This window comes from Camelina sativa, chromosome 3 (genome assembly GCF_000633955.1).
Source record: "Camelina sativa cultivar DH55 chromosome 3, Cs, whole genome shotgun sequence".
NCBI lineage: Eukaryota > Viridiplantae > Streptophyta > Magnoliopsida > Brassicales > Brassicaceae > Camelina > Camelina sativa.
In genome coordinates, this window is record NC_025687.1 from 9,765,251 (window position 1) to 9,783,130 (window position 17,880).

Sequence of the window (17,880 nt, forward strand, 5' to 3'; positions counted from 1 at the left end):
AGTTAAGTCACTGATAAGAAGAACTAAAAGCCACATTGGTAGCAAATTTACATTAAATTCATTAATGTGTATTATGTTCGAATCATTTGGAAGCATCTCACTTACCATAGTGATTCTAAATTTAACATCGTGTTAAAAATTTCACCTTTTCACATATCGTTTAAATTTGAATGTTTCTAATTTTACCCTTTGCCCCCTTGCAAAAGAACATATATTACATAGACAAAAAATTATATAGTGAGATTTGGAAAATGGTTAAATGTTTAAGTTTCTAATGTGTGAAAATGCAAAACGAAATTAATGTTCAGGTGACCCCACATTTATTTTAGAGTAATGTTTTCGCTTCTTAATTTTCTATTTTTCCTTTTTTAAAAAATTGTGAATGTTTCAATAAAGTTCAATCTATTATATACCATTGAACCACAGCCACATGATATATTTAGTAGAGTGGCCTTTGCTGGAATGTTGTCTAGTCGCCACGAGTACTTAGGTATGTTCGACAAAGAACATATTGGTTTATGCTAAATTTAACCGGATTTTAAACCAACAAATATTCGAGTCGGTTCGACTGTGACTGGCTAAGGTTAATGGATCAACGTCGGCAGTTACCTTGATTAAGGAAGATGACCAAATTGGTTGTTTTTTGTTTGTGTAGGACAGAATCATGGAATTGGCTATTCTCGTGTAACGTGTTCATTAGATATTTTTTCTAATATGTATGTATAGTTAACGAAAACAATATATGTATCTGTGATACATTCTTATTCCGCATTTATCAAATGACAGACTTTTATCAACACCCATGTTTGTTTTTGTCGTTGGCTACATCAAAAATTTATTGAGATTCTGATATATATACATATTACCTAGAACAAAGTAATCTAATTATACGAAGACAAAAACAAAATTTAGCACGAAAGACTCCGATATATAATTCAGTCTTCAACATGATTACGCTTATCAGTTTATGTTCTCCTCATCTAAATTTTTTTATCTCACAACTTTACGATTAAATCGGAATTTTGAATGTATATGCTTGAAATATTTGGATGTGAATCAATAAATAGGTTATAACATTGTTCTTTCACAAAGTAGGCACAAATTATCTGATAATTATTAGATAATGCTAGTTAGTTGGTAATAGGTACACAAAAACTATCACCATAATTAATAGAGGATTGATGAAGTTCGGTTTAAGTCCCACGTCAATGATTGAGAAAGCAAAAGACTGAACTGAAGAAAAGATAAATATATTTTTAAAGAAAAGAAAGTGAAAATGATGACATCGTATGGATACGATTCGTATCAGCACCACATGGCATGGCACAACTCTTCACCTGTCACGTATCTCTTTCCTTTTCCAGACATATTCGACCTTCCCTGCTCCTCTTTTTTAAATTTTGTTTGTTTTTTGGTTAGAACTTATAGAGTTGATATTTTATGTATTTTTTTGTCCAACTTATTTTGGTTATTTATTCTCAGATAAGAAATCACAACATAAACATTGTAATGCCAAGAAAAAAAAATAGCTTAGGAAGGTTTGTGGAATGCAAGTAATCAAACGAAACTTCTACTACCTAACCTGCTAACCAATAAACTATCTAGCGAGTAGAGACGATCAATAAATATACACAATCTCTCTAGCTCTATCTTTATTCTTGATGTAACAATTCAACAGATCAAATTGTAATGTTTGATCGAAGTTTAAAGAGTATTATTCTTGATATGATCGAATCAAACGACAATGATATACTTACATTCATCGATCGGGGACACATTTTTATGAAAAGATTGATAAAAACTTCTCAGAATTTAATACATACTTGCCCTCAAAGGTAGGGGAATTTAAATATTAGCTTGCCCTCAAAGGTAGGGCTCTCTTCTCGACCTTTCTAACTCTCTCTTTAATTAACTACATTTCTTTGAAAACTTAGCACCTTCGAATGTAATAATAGTAATAATGTCTTTGCACTCTTCTTACCTACTTTTGGCTTCTAGTTTCTTATGATCCTTTTGTATTGATGGACTTATAGTAACCACCAAAAGTATAAGTCTTATCATCATCGCCAATCATCACAGAGTTACAAGTTAGGTCCTCTGAAACTTTGGAACCATTCACCTAAGCTCATATACTTATTAATGCTTTTGGTATGCCCGATTTCCAAAGATTGCAGCAAACAAACTATTTGAATCATACGAGAATGTTTCCATGAGCATTTTTAATACAATCTTATCGATTAATCAAAAGCTAACTAGATGTGTTAGGAAGATGTCACGTCTTCAATGTTCCATAGCCATAGCTTTTTTAGTTTCCTAAAACAGAAAGTTCCTATTTGCTGTGGTGAGCTGTTTATACACGGAGGCTTGTTTTTTGGATAAGCTGCATCACTGATCACTCCAAGAAAACAGATTTTTGGATGCATTCTGATTTCCGTGTGGGACTCTGTTTCGTGGGACTATGTTATTGGTTCCTTGTCGGTAGATTACTGTAACAAAACTTTTTTCCTTCCTTAGACAACCAACTCTTTCATCTATATGGTTCCTTCTGTTCAGCCAAATCATAGGTCGGCCAACAAAAGTCAGTGTCCTTTGATCCGTCTAGATCAATCTTCAGGTAAATAATCATCAGCAGTCTCCAATAGATTACTCTGTCTTCTACTTTTATCTACGAGAACACTTACCAGTTGTGGCCAGTTAAGGACCTGCTAAATCTTTGATCACTCCCATGATATACGCTTTTGATTCATTCAGTTAGTGATAAGTTTCACATCACAAGTTTCTTTGAAATGCTTAGTCAAAAGTTCTAACAAATGTTATATCATGTTTCTTTCTTGGTGTATACTGTCCTTGCTGATAAATTCAAGGACACAGCTACCAATTTGAATCGAGATGCCACCAGGAACCTTTTTCAAACCATGCTCTCTCATTGAGTTACGATGACTCGAAGCAGATCAGAGATATCACCTACCTTTAAGAATCCAGTAATCATTAAACATCGTTTCTCGCAGGCATTCTCTCAAATACCGAGGGCTAATTCCATATTCCCATCTCTAGTCCGGAAACAACAATCAACCTTCTCGGTTTCACTACTTCTATCAAATTTTAGTCAAATAAATTCTTGTGGTATATGTACAAATAAGCTAGTTCACAAAAAGACTATACTCAACTGTATCATTGATTTTCGTAGAAACAAGAGATTAGTGGAATGTAGAAACCACTCACGGCAGAGGCATGGGAGGTTTCCAGCCACTGAACTGGACTAGTTCTCTATTTACAAAACTGCCATTGTGCAGCCAAAACGTCTCGGTCGATTGCTGTAAATGTCTTACTTTGCGTTGAAGCTCCCATAGAATCCCTTTAACCGCACTGCACGGTGCGGAATCTGGACCGTACACAAACAAACATCTGATTTTCCGACCTCGGGATATCATTCCTTCTATGTCCCTATCTGAAAGACATGCCAGGAAAAAAGTTCTTAAATCTCAAGAGTCTGAGTAAAAATCCATTAAAATCCTGTCAAAGAAAAAGCGGTTCTGATATTACTTATTGTTACCTGATATTGAAGCTAAGTAGTCAAGAAGCTCTGTGCCTATTCGAGTTGATGGCCATTTGATGGATACTTGAGCATATTCGATGACATTCTGGAAAGGCAGCTCGGCGTGGTCAGATAAAAGAACCGGGACACATTCCTGAACAATCAGAAACACAAAATTAAAGTACATAACGCAAGTTATAAAGTGCAATTAAACAACGTTGGGGGTAGAGAGATAAGAGGTCAGACCACAAAAAATGATTCATAAAAGCGAAGTGTCCATGATGATTCCCCGCGAGGAGCGAGGCAGAACTTAGCGTTTCTCAGATGTTCAAAATATGTCGTCCTTCCAAACTTTTCAGTTCCGCTAAACTTCAAGTCTGGACATTCCAACTGTTCACAAACAACGAAGAACATAGATAAGCTTAAGCAGATAGCTGATGGTGTAAGACAAAATAGACAAGGAGTCTATGAAGAAAAAAATGTGAGACTAACCTTATCAGGATATTGCTTTGAAAGTTCTATCAATTTAAGCCTACCAGCCTTCCCTTGCGCACGACCTAAATAGTTTGCTAAATACTTCCTCTTTGATACAGGCAAAGGCTGAACATCAGGTTGTCCATTTTTGGTCATAGCATCGTCGACGTTTCCTGGTATGATTATATCTTTCCATGTATTAAAGGCAGTTGTGTCTTTCTTGTCAGTCCGGTCAGCCTGCATCCACAATAATTGAAACTCTAAGAACCTAGCTCAATGATTACATAAGCAGGCATATAGACAATTCAATTTACTCGAAACCACTCATACAAACATTCCAATGAAAAATTCTGAAAGTCAGAAAGACATATATGGAGCAAAGAACTTTCACATTATCCATTTACTACCAAATCTTCTTCAAAATACAGGAAACTCCTCAGCAGAGAGCTTCTTGACTAAGAGAGCAAGCTAAGTACCTCGGGAGTGAGTATAATCGAGCGGTTAATAAATGTTGACCAGGATCTAAACAAGTGAGCTCCAGCACCACTACAATAGCATAACAAATCAAAGTAATGTCAAAGATAGCATAATACAGTTCATCAATTAAGTTCCACATAAGTAAACTATTAAAAATAACTTGTATACCTTGGAAAAACAAATATATGATCACGACCACCGGATCTTCGGAAATACGGCATTTGACTCAAGATCTAGTGGATCAGAGAACAATGTGAAACATTTGTATCATTGTAGTTTGAAACAGAACATCAGAATCTACAATTTGAATCAGCTGAGCGACGGTTTGGTTCACCTTGACATAGGTCTGATTGATCTCCTTGTCATTAAGACCTCCCAACATTCTCACACATTTAACATAAGCTGGAACAAAGAACAAATCCGCTTCATCTTTCTTAATCGTCCTATAATTGGACTCCAAAAGCAACTTGTGAATCTTAACCTATCATCATTACATTCATAAGGCAAAAATAAATCATAAGAATCACATCCTCAAACAACGAAACCAGCAGATACGATCAAGTAGCTAACAAATCCACACTCACTACATTACTAATTCCAGAAATTTCCAGATTGAATCCGTTACTTCAAAGTAAAATTAAGATAAGCTCACAACATAAAAACTGAGAGATTCGAAAAAAAGATGAATCACCTGAGATCCCCATTGACCTTTCAAGCATGCGGTTGTTTTGACACTCCCATCCCTACCGTACAAAAGCTCTTTGAGACCGTCGATCTCATTCTCATCATAAACGTAGATCTTCAGGGAAAGGTGGGAACCATAACCTCGCTCCGGCCACCGTAGGATCCCGTTATCAGTCGCGATTACGGAGTTCGAAGAAGCACGACGGAGATCAATCGTCGCCGGAGTAAGGGAATAGGATTCCGAGAACCACTGATCGAAAAGCCTTGTGACGAAGAAGGTAGAGACGACGAGAAACAGAGCTCCAATCTGGTTGTGAGCGGGTGCAGGGAGTAGCGTAGTGACTATACGCACCGAAGTTTCTAGGCTTACTACTACTAGTTAAGCTCGCCATCTCTCTCTCTCACTTACTGTTTCTTCGTTAATGTTTACAGCATTTTTATTTAGGCTTGTAGATCTTGCAAAGAGCCAAAAAGACGACCGAGATCATAAACCTTTAGTGTTACCAAAACGGTATCGTTTATGTAAAGGATTTGTATGGGCTTAGTAGTTAGGATGACAAGGCCCAGACTAATCGGAAGGAGATGTTAAAAAAAGGTTCACGTTTGCTCTTAAAATTGTTTTGTAAGAATTTTCAATTTTGATGCATCAAGGTCAATGGAAAGAATAAGACATGTTTATCTTTGTAAAATACTAGGTATTAGTCCATGCAATATGTAGTTGCATGCATAATAACTTTTATTATATTTCTAAAATTTTGTTAAAATAATATATTGTTATTTAATTTTTACTAACAATAACATTAAAGAATGATTTTTGTTTTTTCTTTTCTACTAAAATATGAATCTCAAATTTCTTATAGAAATAATGTGCAAGTTAAACCTTACACTTGTGTCAACATTTTTTGGTATAGTTATTTATTATACCGAAATTAACAAAATACTAAAAATAATTATTACAAATTGATATATATATATATATGTATATATATAAATTTTAAAAATTTACTAATATGAGTGAATCTATGTTTATCATGTTTTATAGTGGTTAATAACTGGTTTAAAGATTTTTTCTTAATGTCATTGTAAAATTTAGTAACTACATATAAAATTATTGTGTATAAAATATTTCTCATTTCAAAGTTTAAAGCAATATATATATATATATATGACTATAAGTTTAGCTAACCAAAATAATAATAAAAATTTTAACCAAAAAACATTTTCTCTGAAAGATAAATAAGTTAGTAGGAGGAATGAATTAATGTAGAATTATTGGATAGGAGTTACATTTGAGTTAAATGTAGAGTTAAATGGAGTTACATGCCTTTAAAAGTGAGTTAATTATAAATAAATATTTTCATTTGTTATAACTTAAAATAAAAGGAATACCAAGTGGCCCAATCAAAATTCACATGATTTAGTTGTTTGTTGATATAAACTCAACACTCACACATAATATTTCAAAATGAAAATATTAATTTTGAAGTGACAAACTAAATTAGTTTTCTTATAAAATTATATGAACTTCAATCTCAATAATTTTTAAAACCCCAAGGATAACTTATATCTTTTTGGTTTTTGTTTTTGTTTTTCACTCATCAATTTAATTTATATTGCTAGATTTCATACTAATGGGTTCATCTTTAAAGAAGTTAGTTAAATGGTATTTTTAAAATTTTTTTTTTTCCTTTTTGGATCATTTTTCATTTTGATTAAAACACAATGACCAATTTTTTCATTATGTTCTTTTTTGTTTTCAAAAATCTCAAATCATAAATAAAATAAACATTATATTGATTTTTGCAGATTTATCAATTGGATCACACAACAAAATAGACTTTATAAATAGAGTTGATAGACTTTACAAAACAAAATAGACTTTATAAATGGATAATTATATTGATCTTTATAAATTATTAAAAATGATACATGAATATGTGAGATAACCGGAGACATAATAGATAATTAGATATGTATCATTTCAACTTCATGATCTTATTATGTGGTGAATATTGTAAGAAAGTATGAAAATAATGACTTATAAGATGTTAATATAAAAATAGACAATGGAGATAAACCTTTTAAAACATTTTAAAAAAACAATATAAGATATACATATCATACAAAATCTAAAACTAAGCTTTTACAATGATATTTGATTTGATTTTTTTTAACCCATACAACAACAATAATAAAAAAAAAACACAAAACAAAACAAAACAAAAAAGAGATTTGAGAATAGTGGAAGAAGATGGAGAGTGAAAGAGTGAGAGACTAAGAGAATAAAATAATTAGTATTTATAGGAAGAGAAGTGATGAAAAATTATATTTAGAAAAATGAGAGTTACAATTCTAATTTATTGTTTTGTTTTAATACAATTGATTAATACAATTTAGTGGAGAAATAAAGTTAATGCATAATTTATAGGAGGAATTTATATTATTTCAGTTTTATATTATGTGAGTTAAATGTGAAGATTAATTGTTTTTTTAATTTTTCTTTTAATATAAATATTTTTTTTTGTTAAAATTGCATTGCCAAGTGGACCAATAAAGAGAGAGTGAAACCTTACTTTTATGTATCTGATTCGTCGTAAGGAATTGCTAGTTAATATTATGAGTATACAATTTTGCATTGGTAATTTATTTAATCGGGTAATTGTAATTACTATTATAACTCCAACCATATGCAATTAATTTATCTATGAGAAATAAGAATTTAATATCTAAAGGAATGATTATGCGGACCACTCAGAATTTGGTGTAATGACAATTTTGTTGCCTCATGAGTGAAACCTGGATTTTCTCAAAATCCTGAAAAGATTTTTAGGTAGTGAGTATCAGTCAATGGAACACCGTGAAACCTGGATTTTCTCAAAATCCTGAAAAGATTTTTAGGTAGTGAGTATCAGTATCTATATGGAAGAGAGATAGAATAAGAGAGAGTAAGAGAGGATGGTGCTCGAACCTGAAATGTCCATTTGAATCAACCCAATCAACATTGAATCTTTGCTCATCCACGAGAACTGCAACAGTCACACCTGCCTCACAAGACGAGATGCAAAGGGGAGTAGACCGACGACAGCAGAGAACGTGCTTCGGTGGAGAGCCGCGAGTCTTTCCGATGCTATCACAGTCACTATTTGAAATCCAGTAATTCAAGTTAGTCAAATAACAAATATTGATTTCAATCACTAAAATAAAATTATATAGCCATGCTATTTGATTTCAATAACAAATATTGTGATTTGATGTTCACTAAACCTTATTTCATAATTATGCGGACCACTGAGAATTTGGTGTAATGACAATTCTTTTGCCTAATGAGTCATGATTTAGGTAATTCAATTTAGTCAAATAACAAGTATTGATTTCAATCACTAAAATAAAAGTATATAGTGGACATGTTATTTAATTTCAATAACAAATAGTGTGATTTGATGTTCATTAAACCTTATTTCATGTTCAGGATGTAATAGAGTGGCTAATGATATATTTTACATGATATAGATCACTAACGAATTAGACAGAAACGAACGGACTGAGTAATATGTTATATATACGGTTTACATGTGATTAGTTGGACAAATACATTATAGGTGCAGTTATTGTTAATCTTGCCATTTATTATCTAAATATTATTAATTCAAACATTTTTTCAGTAATTATTTGTTCATTATGGTGACCAGGATTGTGCTTACAATCTTCCACACCAAATCATGTACTATTTTCAATATTTTTAAATGTAGTAGAATTAAAGCCACCGTGAAAAGATTTTAAAGGTTGTCTTCCATCGGTAAGTCCTAACAAATTATATATTTGGTTATTGGGTTAACGAATGGATCAGTTCAGTATTTAATTTTAGGGTTTCTATGCAAAATGGTACAATTTTAAAACTTAATTGGATTTTAGTACATTTAATATTTATAATTAGATAATTAGATAGGTTTTACTATTTGTGTAATAGAAGAGTTGTGAGATAGATGAGAAAGTGGGGTAGAATGTATTATTGTGAAATTACAAAATGGTAGTTGGATCTGTACAGCTCATTTAGTGTACGGAAATACAAAAATAGAAATATTTTTAATTTATTCATATTTAATGTACTTTATATCAGTTGTACGGATGAAAATGTGTATATTAATATACATATGTATACTAAACTAGCTGTACACCTCAAATATATGTATTATTATTTACCTGTACACTTAATAAACTGTACGGATTGCATCTGTATATTTAATGATTGTATGGGTAAAAATTTGTGAACTTTATTTTACATAATAAAAACAAATCATCAAACAAAATGGATATCAAATAATAGATGCAAGAATATAAAATTTTATATACCTAAAATTTTTTAGAAAATAAATTTATTTTGATTAGTATTTTAATTATTAAATTCAAGGGGTCATGTAATAAAATAATAAAATATTTAATTTTAATGGTATACTTGTAAATAAAAGAAATTTTTGAGGGTTAGAAAGTAATGTAAATATTAGTGAATAGTTGAAGGTTGTTATTTTGCAAATTATAAATAGTGAATGTACTAAATTACCAATTATGTTTCAAAAATGTACTAATTTTCCAAATATCTCTTAATTTTATTACAATTTTTTCGTATTAAATTCTTATAAATACCAAAAAATAGATTTGAGCTAACGATAGTCTCCGAATCCTTTCAGTGTTAGACTGTCTTGTTCCAAACGAGTAGGGAAGTCGTTGCATAGGGGCACACAATGTAAAACTGAGCAACTTTTGCTTAAGTTGTTTTGAACTTCAAAACCTCATCATCCGATATTTTACCTTAGAAAAAAATAAGAAATCCGCATTATACTGCTATATATTTATTATAAAAACAGTTATTATACATATGATTAGTAAAAAAAAAAAGATTTTTAAGATTTGATTTTTTACCTTTGTTTAGTTTTTAGTAGTTTTATTTTACTATTTTATTACATGTTATATATCTTTTTTTTACAAAACAAATATACAGTATAGTCGATCTTTGCATTTGTTTTTATTTTTTTCTCTATAGTATGTGGATAACTTTTTTAAACATTTGATTTGTCTTTATCTGTTTTTAGCGACAGTCATATTTTAAAAACTATTTTAAAATGTCCAGTATTCACAAGCACTAGATATATTTAACATAGTTTTTCATACTCTAAACATATTTTTGACCATTAGATCTTGATAATTATTTGAAAAGATAATTCGGCGATTATTGGATTTTCTGCAAATTAAAAAACTTTTAAGCCACCATTTTTATAGCTTTATCCTTCATCTTTATATATATTGGGTAAATTTTTTATTTATTTTTTCCTCAAAAGATAGCTTTATTTAATTGGAGATTGTCAATACTACATAAAAGAGTCACGTAGCCTACAGTGGCTGAATTACAGCTTCAGAATAGAAAATTTTATCAATACATCCAAGTTTGCTAAGATGTTGGCAGAACCATTACATTCTATTTCTCTCCTTGTATAATGAAAACGTGCTGAGGTAAATTTTAAAGCTCGGTTGTCAAAGCACCATTCTAATGGAAGTAGTTAGCAAATTATTTGTTAATCATCAAAATCTTCGTCACCATTTTTGGTATTCGTTCCTTCGCTATCTAAAACGGTGTCGCGGTAGGACCGAAGGAATCCGTTTAGATCGAGCCTCGAGGCTCTGTTTTCCAACGATGAACGATAATTTCAAGCTCGTCGTCGTCGGGGGTGTGTTCGGCCCAACCGAGTTTCTCAAGAATCCAGTAGAGTTCGTCGAGAGTCAAGAGCCCGTCTTGGTTCTTGTCGAGCTGCTTGAACATTCTTCCGAGATCGTCAGTAGTGCTCAATCTCATGAATGAAGAAGAAGTACAATCCATAGATTTGTCTCTGTTTCTGATAAAGATTGAAGAAGGGTAGTTTTGGTTCTATTGGTGAAATGGGTATGAAATATGTAGTTTAGACTCTAGAGATAGTCTCAATCTATTACGGAATCATCTCCGTAGCTTGCGCAACAAGTTAACAAAGATATGGTCAATGTTAATTTGTTGCGCAAGTCCCTAACCCTTAAAGAATATATTGAATCGTAGACAATAGAAAGAATCTTTCTGTCTATCATTCCATGGTACTTTACATGGCTTTTATAGACTACAATAGAATCTTATAATATCTAATTACAATCAATGTAATATATGATCACAATCGTATCTCAATTTTTCTGTCTATCTCAATCACAATCGTATCAACTAACATTGACAAGATCTTTGTTAACTTGTTGCGCAAGCTACAAAGATGATTCCGTAATACAATCTTTATCGTTTATAGGCATTATACACGTACAGCTCTCTCTCTCTTTATATAGTAACACTATGATTGAGTGTGTACGGAAGAGATTAGACGGAGGACGTTTCTCAGAAATGGGAAGTGAAAAACGACTAAAATACTGAAAAATGACGTTTCTAGAAGAAGACAACAACGAAAGAAGCGGCTTTAAGGCGAACAATAGAGAAGACTGTTGAAGCAATGCTTATTACTACGAGTCATGTCAAAAGTAACTCACAACAACAACATAATAGTGGTAATGCTAGCGAGAAGGAGGAGAATTTGGAGGATCACGATGAGAATTATAGAGCTTATATCCCAGAGTTAAATGAATGAAAGAATCGCTTGCACTATGGATTAACGCAGAATGTGGTTAGTGATGATGCATTCAAACCACGCCTCGATCATGAATGTCTGAAGACCAGATTTTTCTAACAAAAATAGTATATCAGCACTTGGAGTTCTGTCACAAGACTAGTACTTCCGTTTTCACTGAAAAATAATTAGGATATTGCAAAGACCCTTTGTTTCATGAAATAAGTTCCGGCGTGACCCCTTTGTTTTATGCTTCTTCCCTGAGTACTAGTGTGGACTTAATTTCTTCACACATTCAAGATATCTCTATACTAATTTGTTTTTTTTTGTTTTTACATCAGTCAGAATCTGTTCTATTAAGGAAAAAATATGCTACCGCTATTACATGTTCGAAATCACTCAGTCATATCTAATAAATGTATCTGTTAATAATTCAACTTACTCAAATAACAAATATTGATTTCAATTACTAAAATAAAAGCATATAGAAGACATGTTATTTGATTTCAATAGCAAATTAAATGGTGATTTGATTTTCACTATTTATTTCATGAAATATAAATGCGATTATTGTAAAACAATTAGAGCTATACAAAAACTTGGATGGTGAAAATGCAATTTAAAGTTCGAGATATAGAATTTAAAATTGTAAAATATTTTTTTACAAAAAGAAATAGTGTTAATGTAAATAAATTATAATTATTTATTCAACCATTAAAATCCAAAGAAATAATTACGATCGGGTCTACTATTTATTAATTGTACCAATGATGTGAAATATGAAGTAAACCGAAATTATAATTATATATGTGGCTAAATATAATCGTTTCTATTCAGTCACATATTCTGATTTCCAAATTTTAGTTATGAAAAGTTTTTCACGATTAACTACTACATTATTTAGTCTAAATGATTAATTCAGACAGGCTAGAATACTTTTGGATTTGATACCACGTAGGGAATCACCATAAGAGTGGATGAAATACAGTAGTGTGAATTAACACCATATGGATGAATTTGGTAGGTAGGCAGATGAATTAATGAAAGGGTTTAAATTGTTGCTACTCCGAAGAAGAAGACTTTGGTTCCCCTTCAACAACAGGTTTGCCTTTCTCTCTTAGTTTAGCATACCTTGGCCTCAACTCCGCTCACGGTTGGGTCTTTCTTCTCCTTGGGTGGTGGCGTAGGCGGCCGTCTAGCTGCTGCCATTGCATCCTCCTTAGCGGTCAAAGCGTTCCAACTCCATAGCGCCCCGCCAATTCATTGTCATCCACAGCTTCAACCTGAGATAATATATCCCTAAGAAACTAATAGACAGAATTCATTGTTTTCTTCTTCGAGTGTGTGAAGGTTGAACATTTAATTTGAGTCCGGCCCACCCCTAAAGCAGCTAAAGCATGTGCTTTAGGCCACATATATTTGGGTTACTTTACAAAAAATTTCTTAGTTGAGTTGGTTATGTAGTATGAGAAGAAGTACTTTGTTGAGGGTTTGAATCTTTGAATAGGCAGTTTTTGAAATTTTTAATTATATGTATCATATAGATACAGTTAATATATACTTATAAAATACTATATATAAAAAAAACTTTAGGCCTCGCTAACGTTAGGACCGGCTTGAGATCTGCCTTGAGTTGTTGTTCTTGACCTTTTGAGCTAATGTATCTCTTCGAGTGTGTGAAGAAAAAGCGGTGACGTGCTAACATTTAAAGAAACTAACAGTTTTTTCTGATATTTATGTAGTTCGAGTGTGTGAAGGTTTTGAACATCAGTGACAAGTCTTTTCGTCTCTTTCAATTCCTTAATGAATTTACACATACTCCATCCATATCAGTGAAGTCACTTTGACTTGTCTCTCTTGAACCGCTTCTTATAACATTTTTTCAAATTCCAATCCTCTCGTACACGGTACACCATGCATTAACAAAGCCAAAAAAACCTAAGAAAAATCGACAACTAGAAGCCTAAAACAAAACCATTGTTAAATTCAAATGCAGAAAATGTTTTTAAAAAATTACGTCGGTACAAAAGTAGCCAAATAAAACAAGGTGATTAGTTTGATGAAACAGAAAATAAACTTTGAAAATAAGAAACAGGATATTCAATGGGTTCAGGTTCTAAGAGTGAATCATAAGATTTGGTATGGAGATCATGCATCAGCAAGGAACCACTATCTTGAAGCAATAACTTATTCTCGTCCAGAATTTCAATTGGTGCCAACTGGAGGATGGGTTTCACCCCAAACAAAGTTTTTGCGTAATCTATGGAACACAGTTTCTTCCATGTCTTGTTGCGGCCTGAAGAATCTAACGACCATATCACATGGGTTGGCTCCTTATTGTCGGATATGCACAAGCGATTGTCGAGGATGCACATGATGTAGTTTTGATAACTGAAAGTTTCACTTGAGCGGGGAAAGGGAGCTTTACAGATGACTTGAAAAGTTTCGGTGTGAAGATCGAAAGATAACACCTTGGTTTCTTCGCAAAGGGTGAGCCAGTAAAGTGACCCATCTAAATGCACAGGAGAAATGGCATCACTTATCCTATAAGGAGAAGCAGGGACCACGTACCTCCAAACGTTTGTGCTAAAATCGAAAACTTCACAAGTTGTAACGTTTTCTTGTCCAAATTCGGATGAATTATACAACCATACCGGCTTGTAAGTGCCCCTAAACTTGTCTTTGCCAAATCCAAGATTATGCATTGGGTAGCCATACTGCTTTTTTTCGAACATGTCGTTGCAGAGCTATTGGTAGTTGGAAAGAGGAAAACTTTGTTGCCATCTCGTGGCGGGATTGATCACGACACTAGGAGTGTGAGAACAGTAACTGCATAGAAGACCATCACAACTACCATGGCAGAGCATCAAGTTTGAAATAGGGAGCCTGACCTTAGAAACTACGGAAGACCCCAACAAAACTGTATCCCTTGGAGCTGCTTCATAATAACCATTATTATTAATATTATAATAACCATCACCAATGGATACGCAAAGGACATCTGGACTTCCTGATTGCTTACGCCGGAGAAACTGTTTGTCTTGGAAACACCGGGACTCGATTGTCGATTTCCACTTGTTAGATACAGACTTGAATCTTAGGAGAGATTTCACAGGAAGCCTATCGAGGATGAGCTCTACAACATGGAGTGGTAGCAGCAATGCCTCACTGGAGCGACGATGTCTTTTTACTGTTTGGTTTTGATCACTCGAGCGATGTCTTTTCAACAACATTGTCTTCTTCTCGTTCTCTCTCTAATTTGATCAAATACAGAGGAGGACCTCCGAGGGCTTCATACACACACGAGCTGAGCATCCGAAATCAAGCTAGGAATCACAACAAACAACACAAAAAGGGAAAACGTCCAAGTCAAGTCGGTCTAAGGATATGGAATTTTAACACTTTTGTATCTCTCTAATCTCTATCGAGGGCTTCTAACGTTATCTTATAAATTAATTAAATCCCAAAAAAATCTCAAACAAAAATATTAGGGATTTCTCCAAATTAAAAGCACAAATGACAAATTTCTTTTTTTGTCTTACCCGTAAAATTTTCAAAATATGTTACAATTAACAAAACAAAATGACATGCAGTAAAAGAAGGATTGAAAGCTGAATTATTACTTGAAGAAGATTGGTCGTCTTTTAACTAGTTTACCCTATTGATGAAGAGTTCAACTACAAAAACAGCCAGAACCTCATGAGCCATCATCAAGAAACCCATTCTCAAACGTAAGTCACTGAATAGTGAATACATCATAACTTAGTTTTCGTCTACTTTTAAATGTGTTTTCGGCTATGAATTATTCTGATTTCCAAATTTTAGTTTTGAAAAGTTTTTCACGATTAACTACTACATAATTTAGTCTAAATGATTACTTCAGACAAGCTAGAATACTTTTGGATTTGGTACCACGTTAAAAATCACCATAAGAGGGAATTGAAATACAGTAGTGTGAATTAACATCATAGGGATGAATGTGGTAGGCAGATAAATTAATGAAAGGGTTTAAATTATTGCTACTCCGACGAAGAAGACTTTGGTTCCGCTTCAACAACAAGTTTGCCTTTCTCTCTTAGTTTAGCAATGGAAGCCTTCATTTCTTCTTTGCGCTTCTTGCTAGCCAATACCTTGGCCTGAACTCCGCTCACGGTTGGGTCTTTCTTCTCCTTGGGTGGTGGCGGAGGCGGCCGTCTAGCTGCTGCCATTGCCTCCTCCTTAGCGGTCAAAGCGTTCCAACTCCATAGCGCCCCACCTAGCCCCAGCACAATTGTTCTGCATAAAGATCGTTTATGGGTATGAATAGAAAAGAAGTCGACCCGGTTCAACCGGTCTGACCAGCTTTGCAATATTTTCTATAAAAGTAAAAAATACATATAATAAAATATAAACCATTCAATACATTTGTTATGTTTACGTTTGCCAAATGGTAAACAAGTTAAGATTTAGAAGAGTGTTTTGGGTGATGAGCAATGTGGTTTTGGATAATGGATATCACCCGGACCAGGCAGACGACCATTGCGGATATGAATTTCAGTAAATTGACCAAAAACACAAAAAAAAACTTGAGAAATTCAACCTAGTGTGTATATAAATATTACGATTCTCTCTATTTATCATCAATTTGGCTTTGATATAGAAACAAGCATAAACATTCATAGACTTTGAATAATTTTTTCCAACAATTATCTATTTGATCACCTGCGATTAACTGGTGGAACTTCAAGGTCGACGGGAGGAGCCTGCGGCAGTGACCGCGGTGAAGGAGAGGAGAGTCTGACGGCATGAGCTGCCGGTGAGAGAGGAACGAGTGAATGTACCATTGTGGTTAATCCAAGAAAATGTAAAAGCAACCGTTGTAACAAAAATTGGTAAACACTAATAGAAGATAGGAGTGGGATAGTGTTGTTGCATTGCAATTTATATCTGCTCGCTCATTGGTTGAATTTGGATAAGACATCGAAATAAAATTTTGTTTGTCTACCAATAGAAGAAAGACTTTCAAGAATCTAAAACGCTGCGTTTTCTTTTAAATAAACAACAACGTTCCAAACGGCAGCGTATCATTGTATCTTGTTTTTTGGTTTACCTTTATAATTGCATTCCCAAAAAAAAAAAAAGAGTTTAAAAGATTTGAAACTAAAAGTATGATTAAAAAAAACATGGCAATAATAAGCTTTCATAGCTGTATTCAATCCAAACTATTTCAAATGCATACAAATAAAAGTAAATTTTTGAAAGAAAAAAAAAGTAAGTAGTATGAGAGTTTTGATCTAGTTGATCATCACAAAACCTATAATAAACACACAACAACGAAAAAGAAAAGTTATCACAAGCAAATACAGAACCTATCTGTTCACACAAACACATCATCAACAAACAAACAAAATAAAAAGCTTCCCCTTAGAGAAAGATAAAGCAATCCAAATCAATCAAAGGATTGCCAACTTCTTCATACATTGGAACCACCGGTTCCTTATGGTTTGTCACTACTTTTCTGATAATTGTTTCGTCGATCTTAGAACTTATACGATGAATCCGAGTCTCTGATATATTGCTCTTATGACAACAAGTCTTTGGACCATATAGATCTATACTATCTTTCCTTACACGAGAAGACACTGAGTTTACCGTCAGATCAGCCGCCGCAATTCCAAATCTTCGGCTTGGAGATGGTGATTTCAAGAAAGCGCCTTCATATCTCCTGCTTGGAGATGGAGATTTCAAGAAATTGCCCTTGGTTAAAGAATTTGATGAAGCAGACATAACAACTCTTTCTTGATCTTGACGAAAGCTCTTTTGTCGTGTCAATGAACGATGGTTTGGCGATGGCTCTCGAGTTCTCTTAGAACCATTGGATCCTCTTTTAGGATTTTCATTTGCTCTGTTTGGTGTTGTTAAATACCGGTTTGGTAAAACCGGGGAGTCAATACGGCTAGGATATCCTGGTTTTGTGGTTTTCATGGATAGAGAAGCTTCACGTAAGGAATTGATCCGAGCAACATGTGAATTCTCTTGGTAACAAGCACGCAAGAAATCGTTGGAAAAAGATCTATCCTTCGAGACAGAGATTGAAGAAGCGGT

General features: G+C 33.3%; 2 protein-coding genes, 1 long non-coding RNA gene and 2 pseudogenes across 3 annotated transcripts; 1 reads left to right on the forward strand and 4 right to left on the reverse strand.

Moving 5' to 3' along the window:
* On the forward strand, positions 2,499-3,226 carry LOC104776269. Its single transcript, XR_766118.2, has 2 exons — positions 2,499-2,614; positions 2,865-3,226. It is a non-coding gene; the product is annotated as an uncharacterized LOC104776269 (long non-coding RNA).
* LOC104776268 lies at positions 3,075-5,630 on the reverse strand (annotated as a pseudogene).
* LOC109130413 lies at positions 13,848-15,078 on the reverse strand (annotated as a pseudogene).
* On the reverse strand, positions 15,682-16,695 carry LOC104776270. The gene is made up of 2 exons (XM_010500303.2): positions 16,498-16,695; positions 15,682-16,071 (listed from the first exon to the last, which is right to left on the reverse strand). The coding sequence occupies exons 1-2, from the start codon at positions 16,617-16,619 to the stop codon at positions 15,816-15,818; spliced, it is 378 nt and encodes a 125-aa protein (XP_010498605.1). The 5' UTR covers positions 16,620-16,695; the 3' UTR covers positions 15,682-15,815.
* On the reverse strand, positions 16,964-17,880 carry LOC104778811 (the record flags this gene model as incomplete). The annotated part of the gene is made up of 1 exon (XM_010503242.1): positions 16,964-17,880. A coding segment is annotated over one exon (681 nt), but the record flags the coding sequence as incomplete, so codon positions are not given.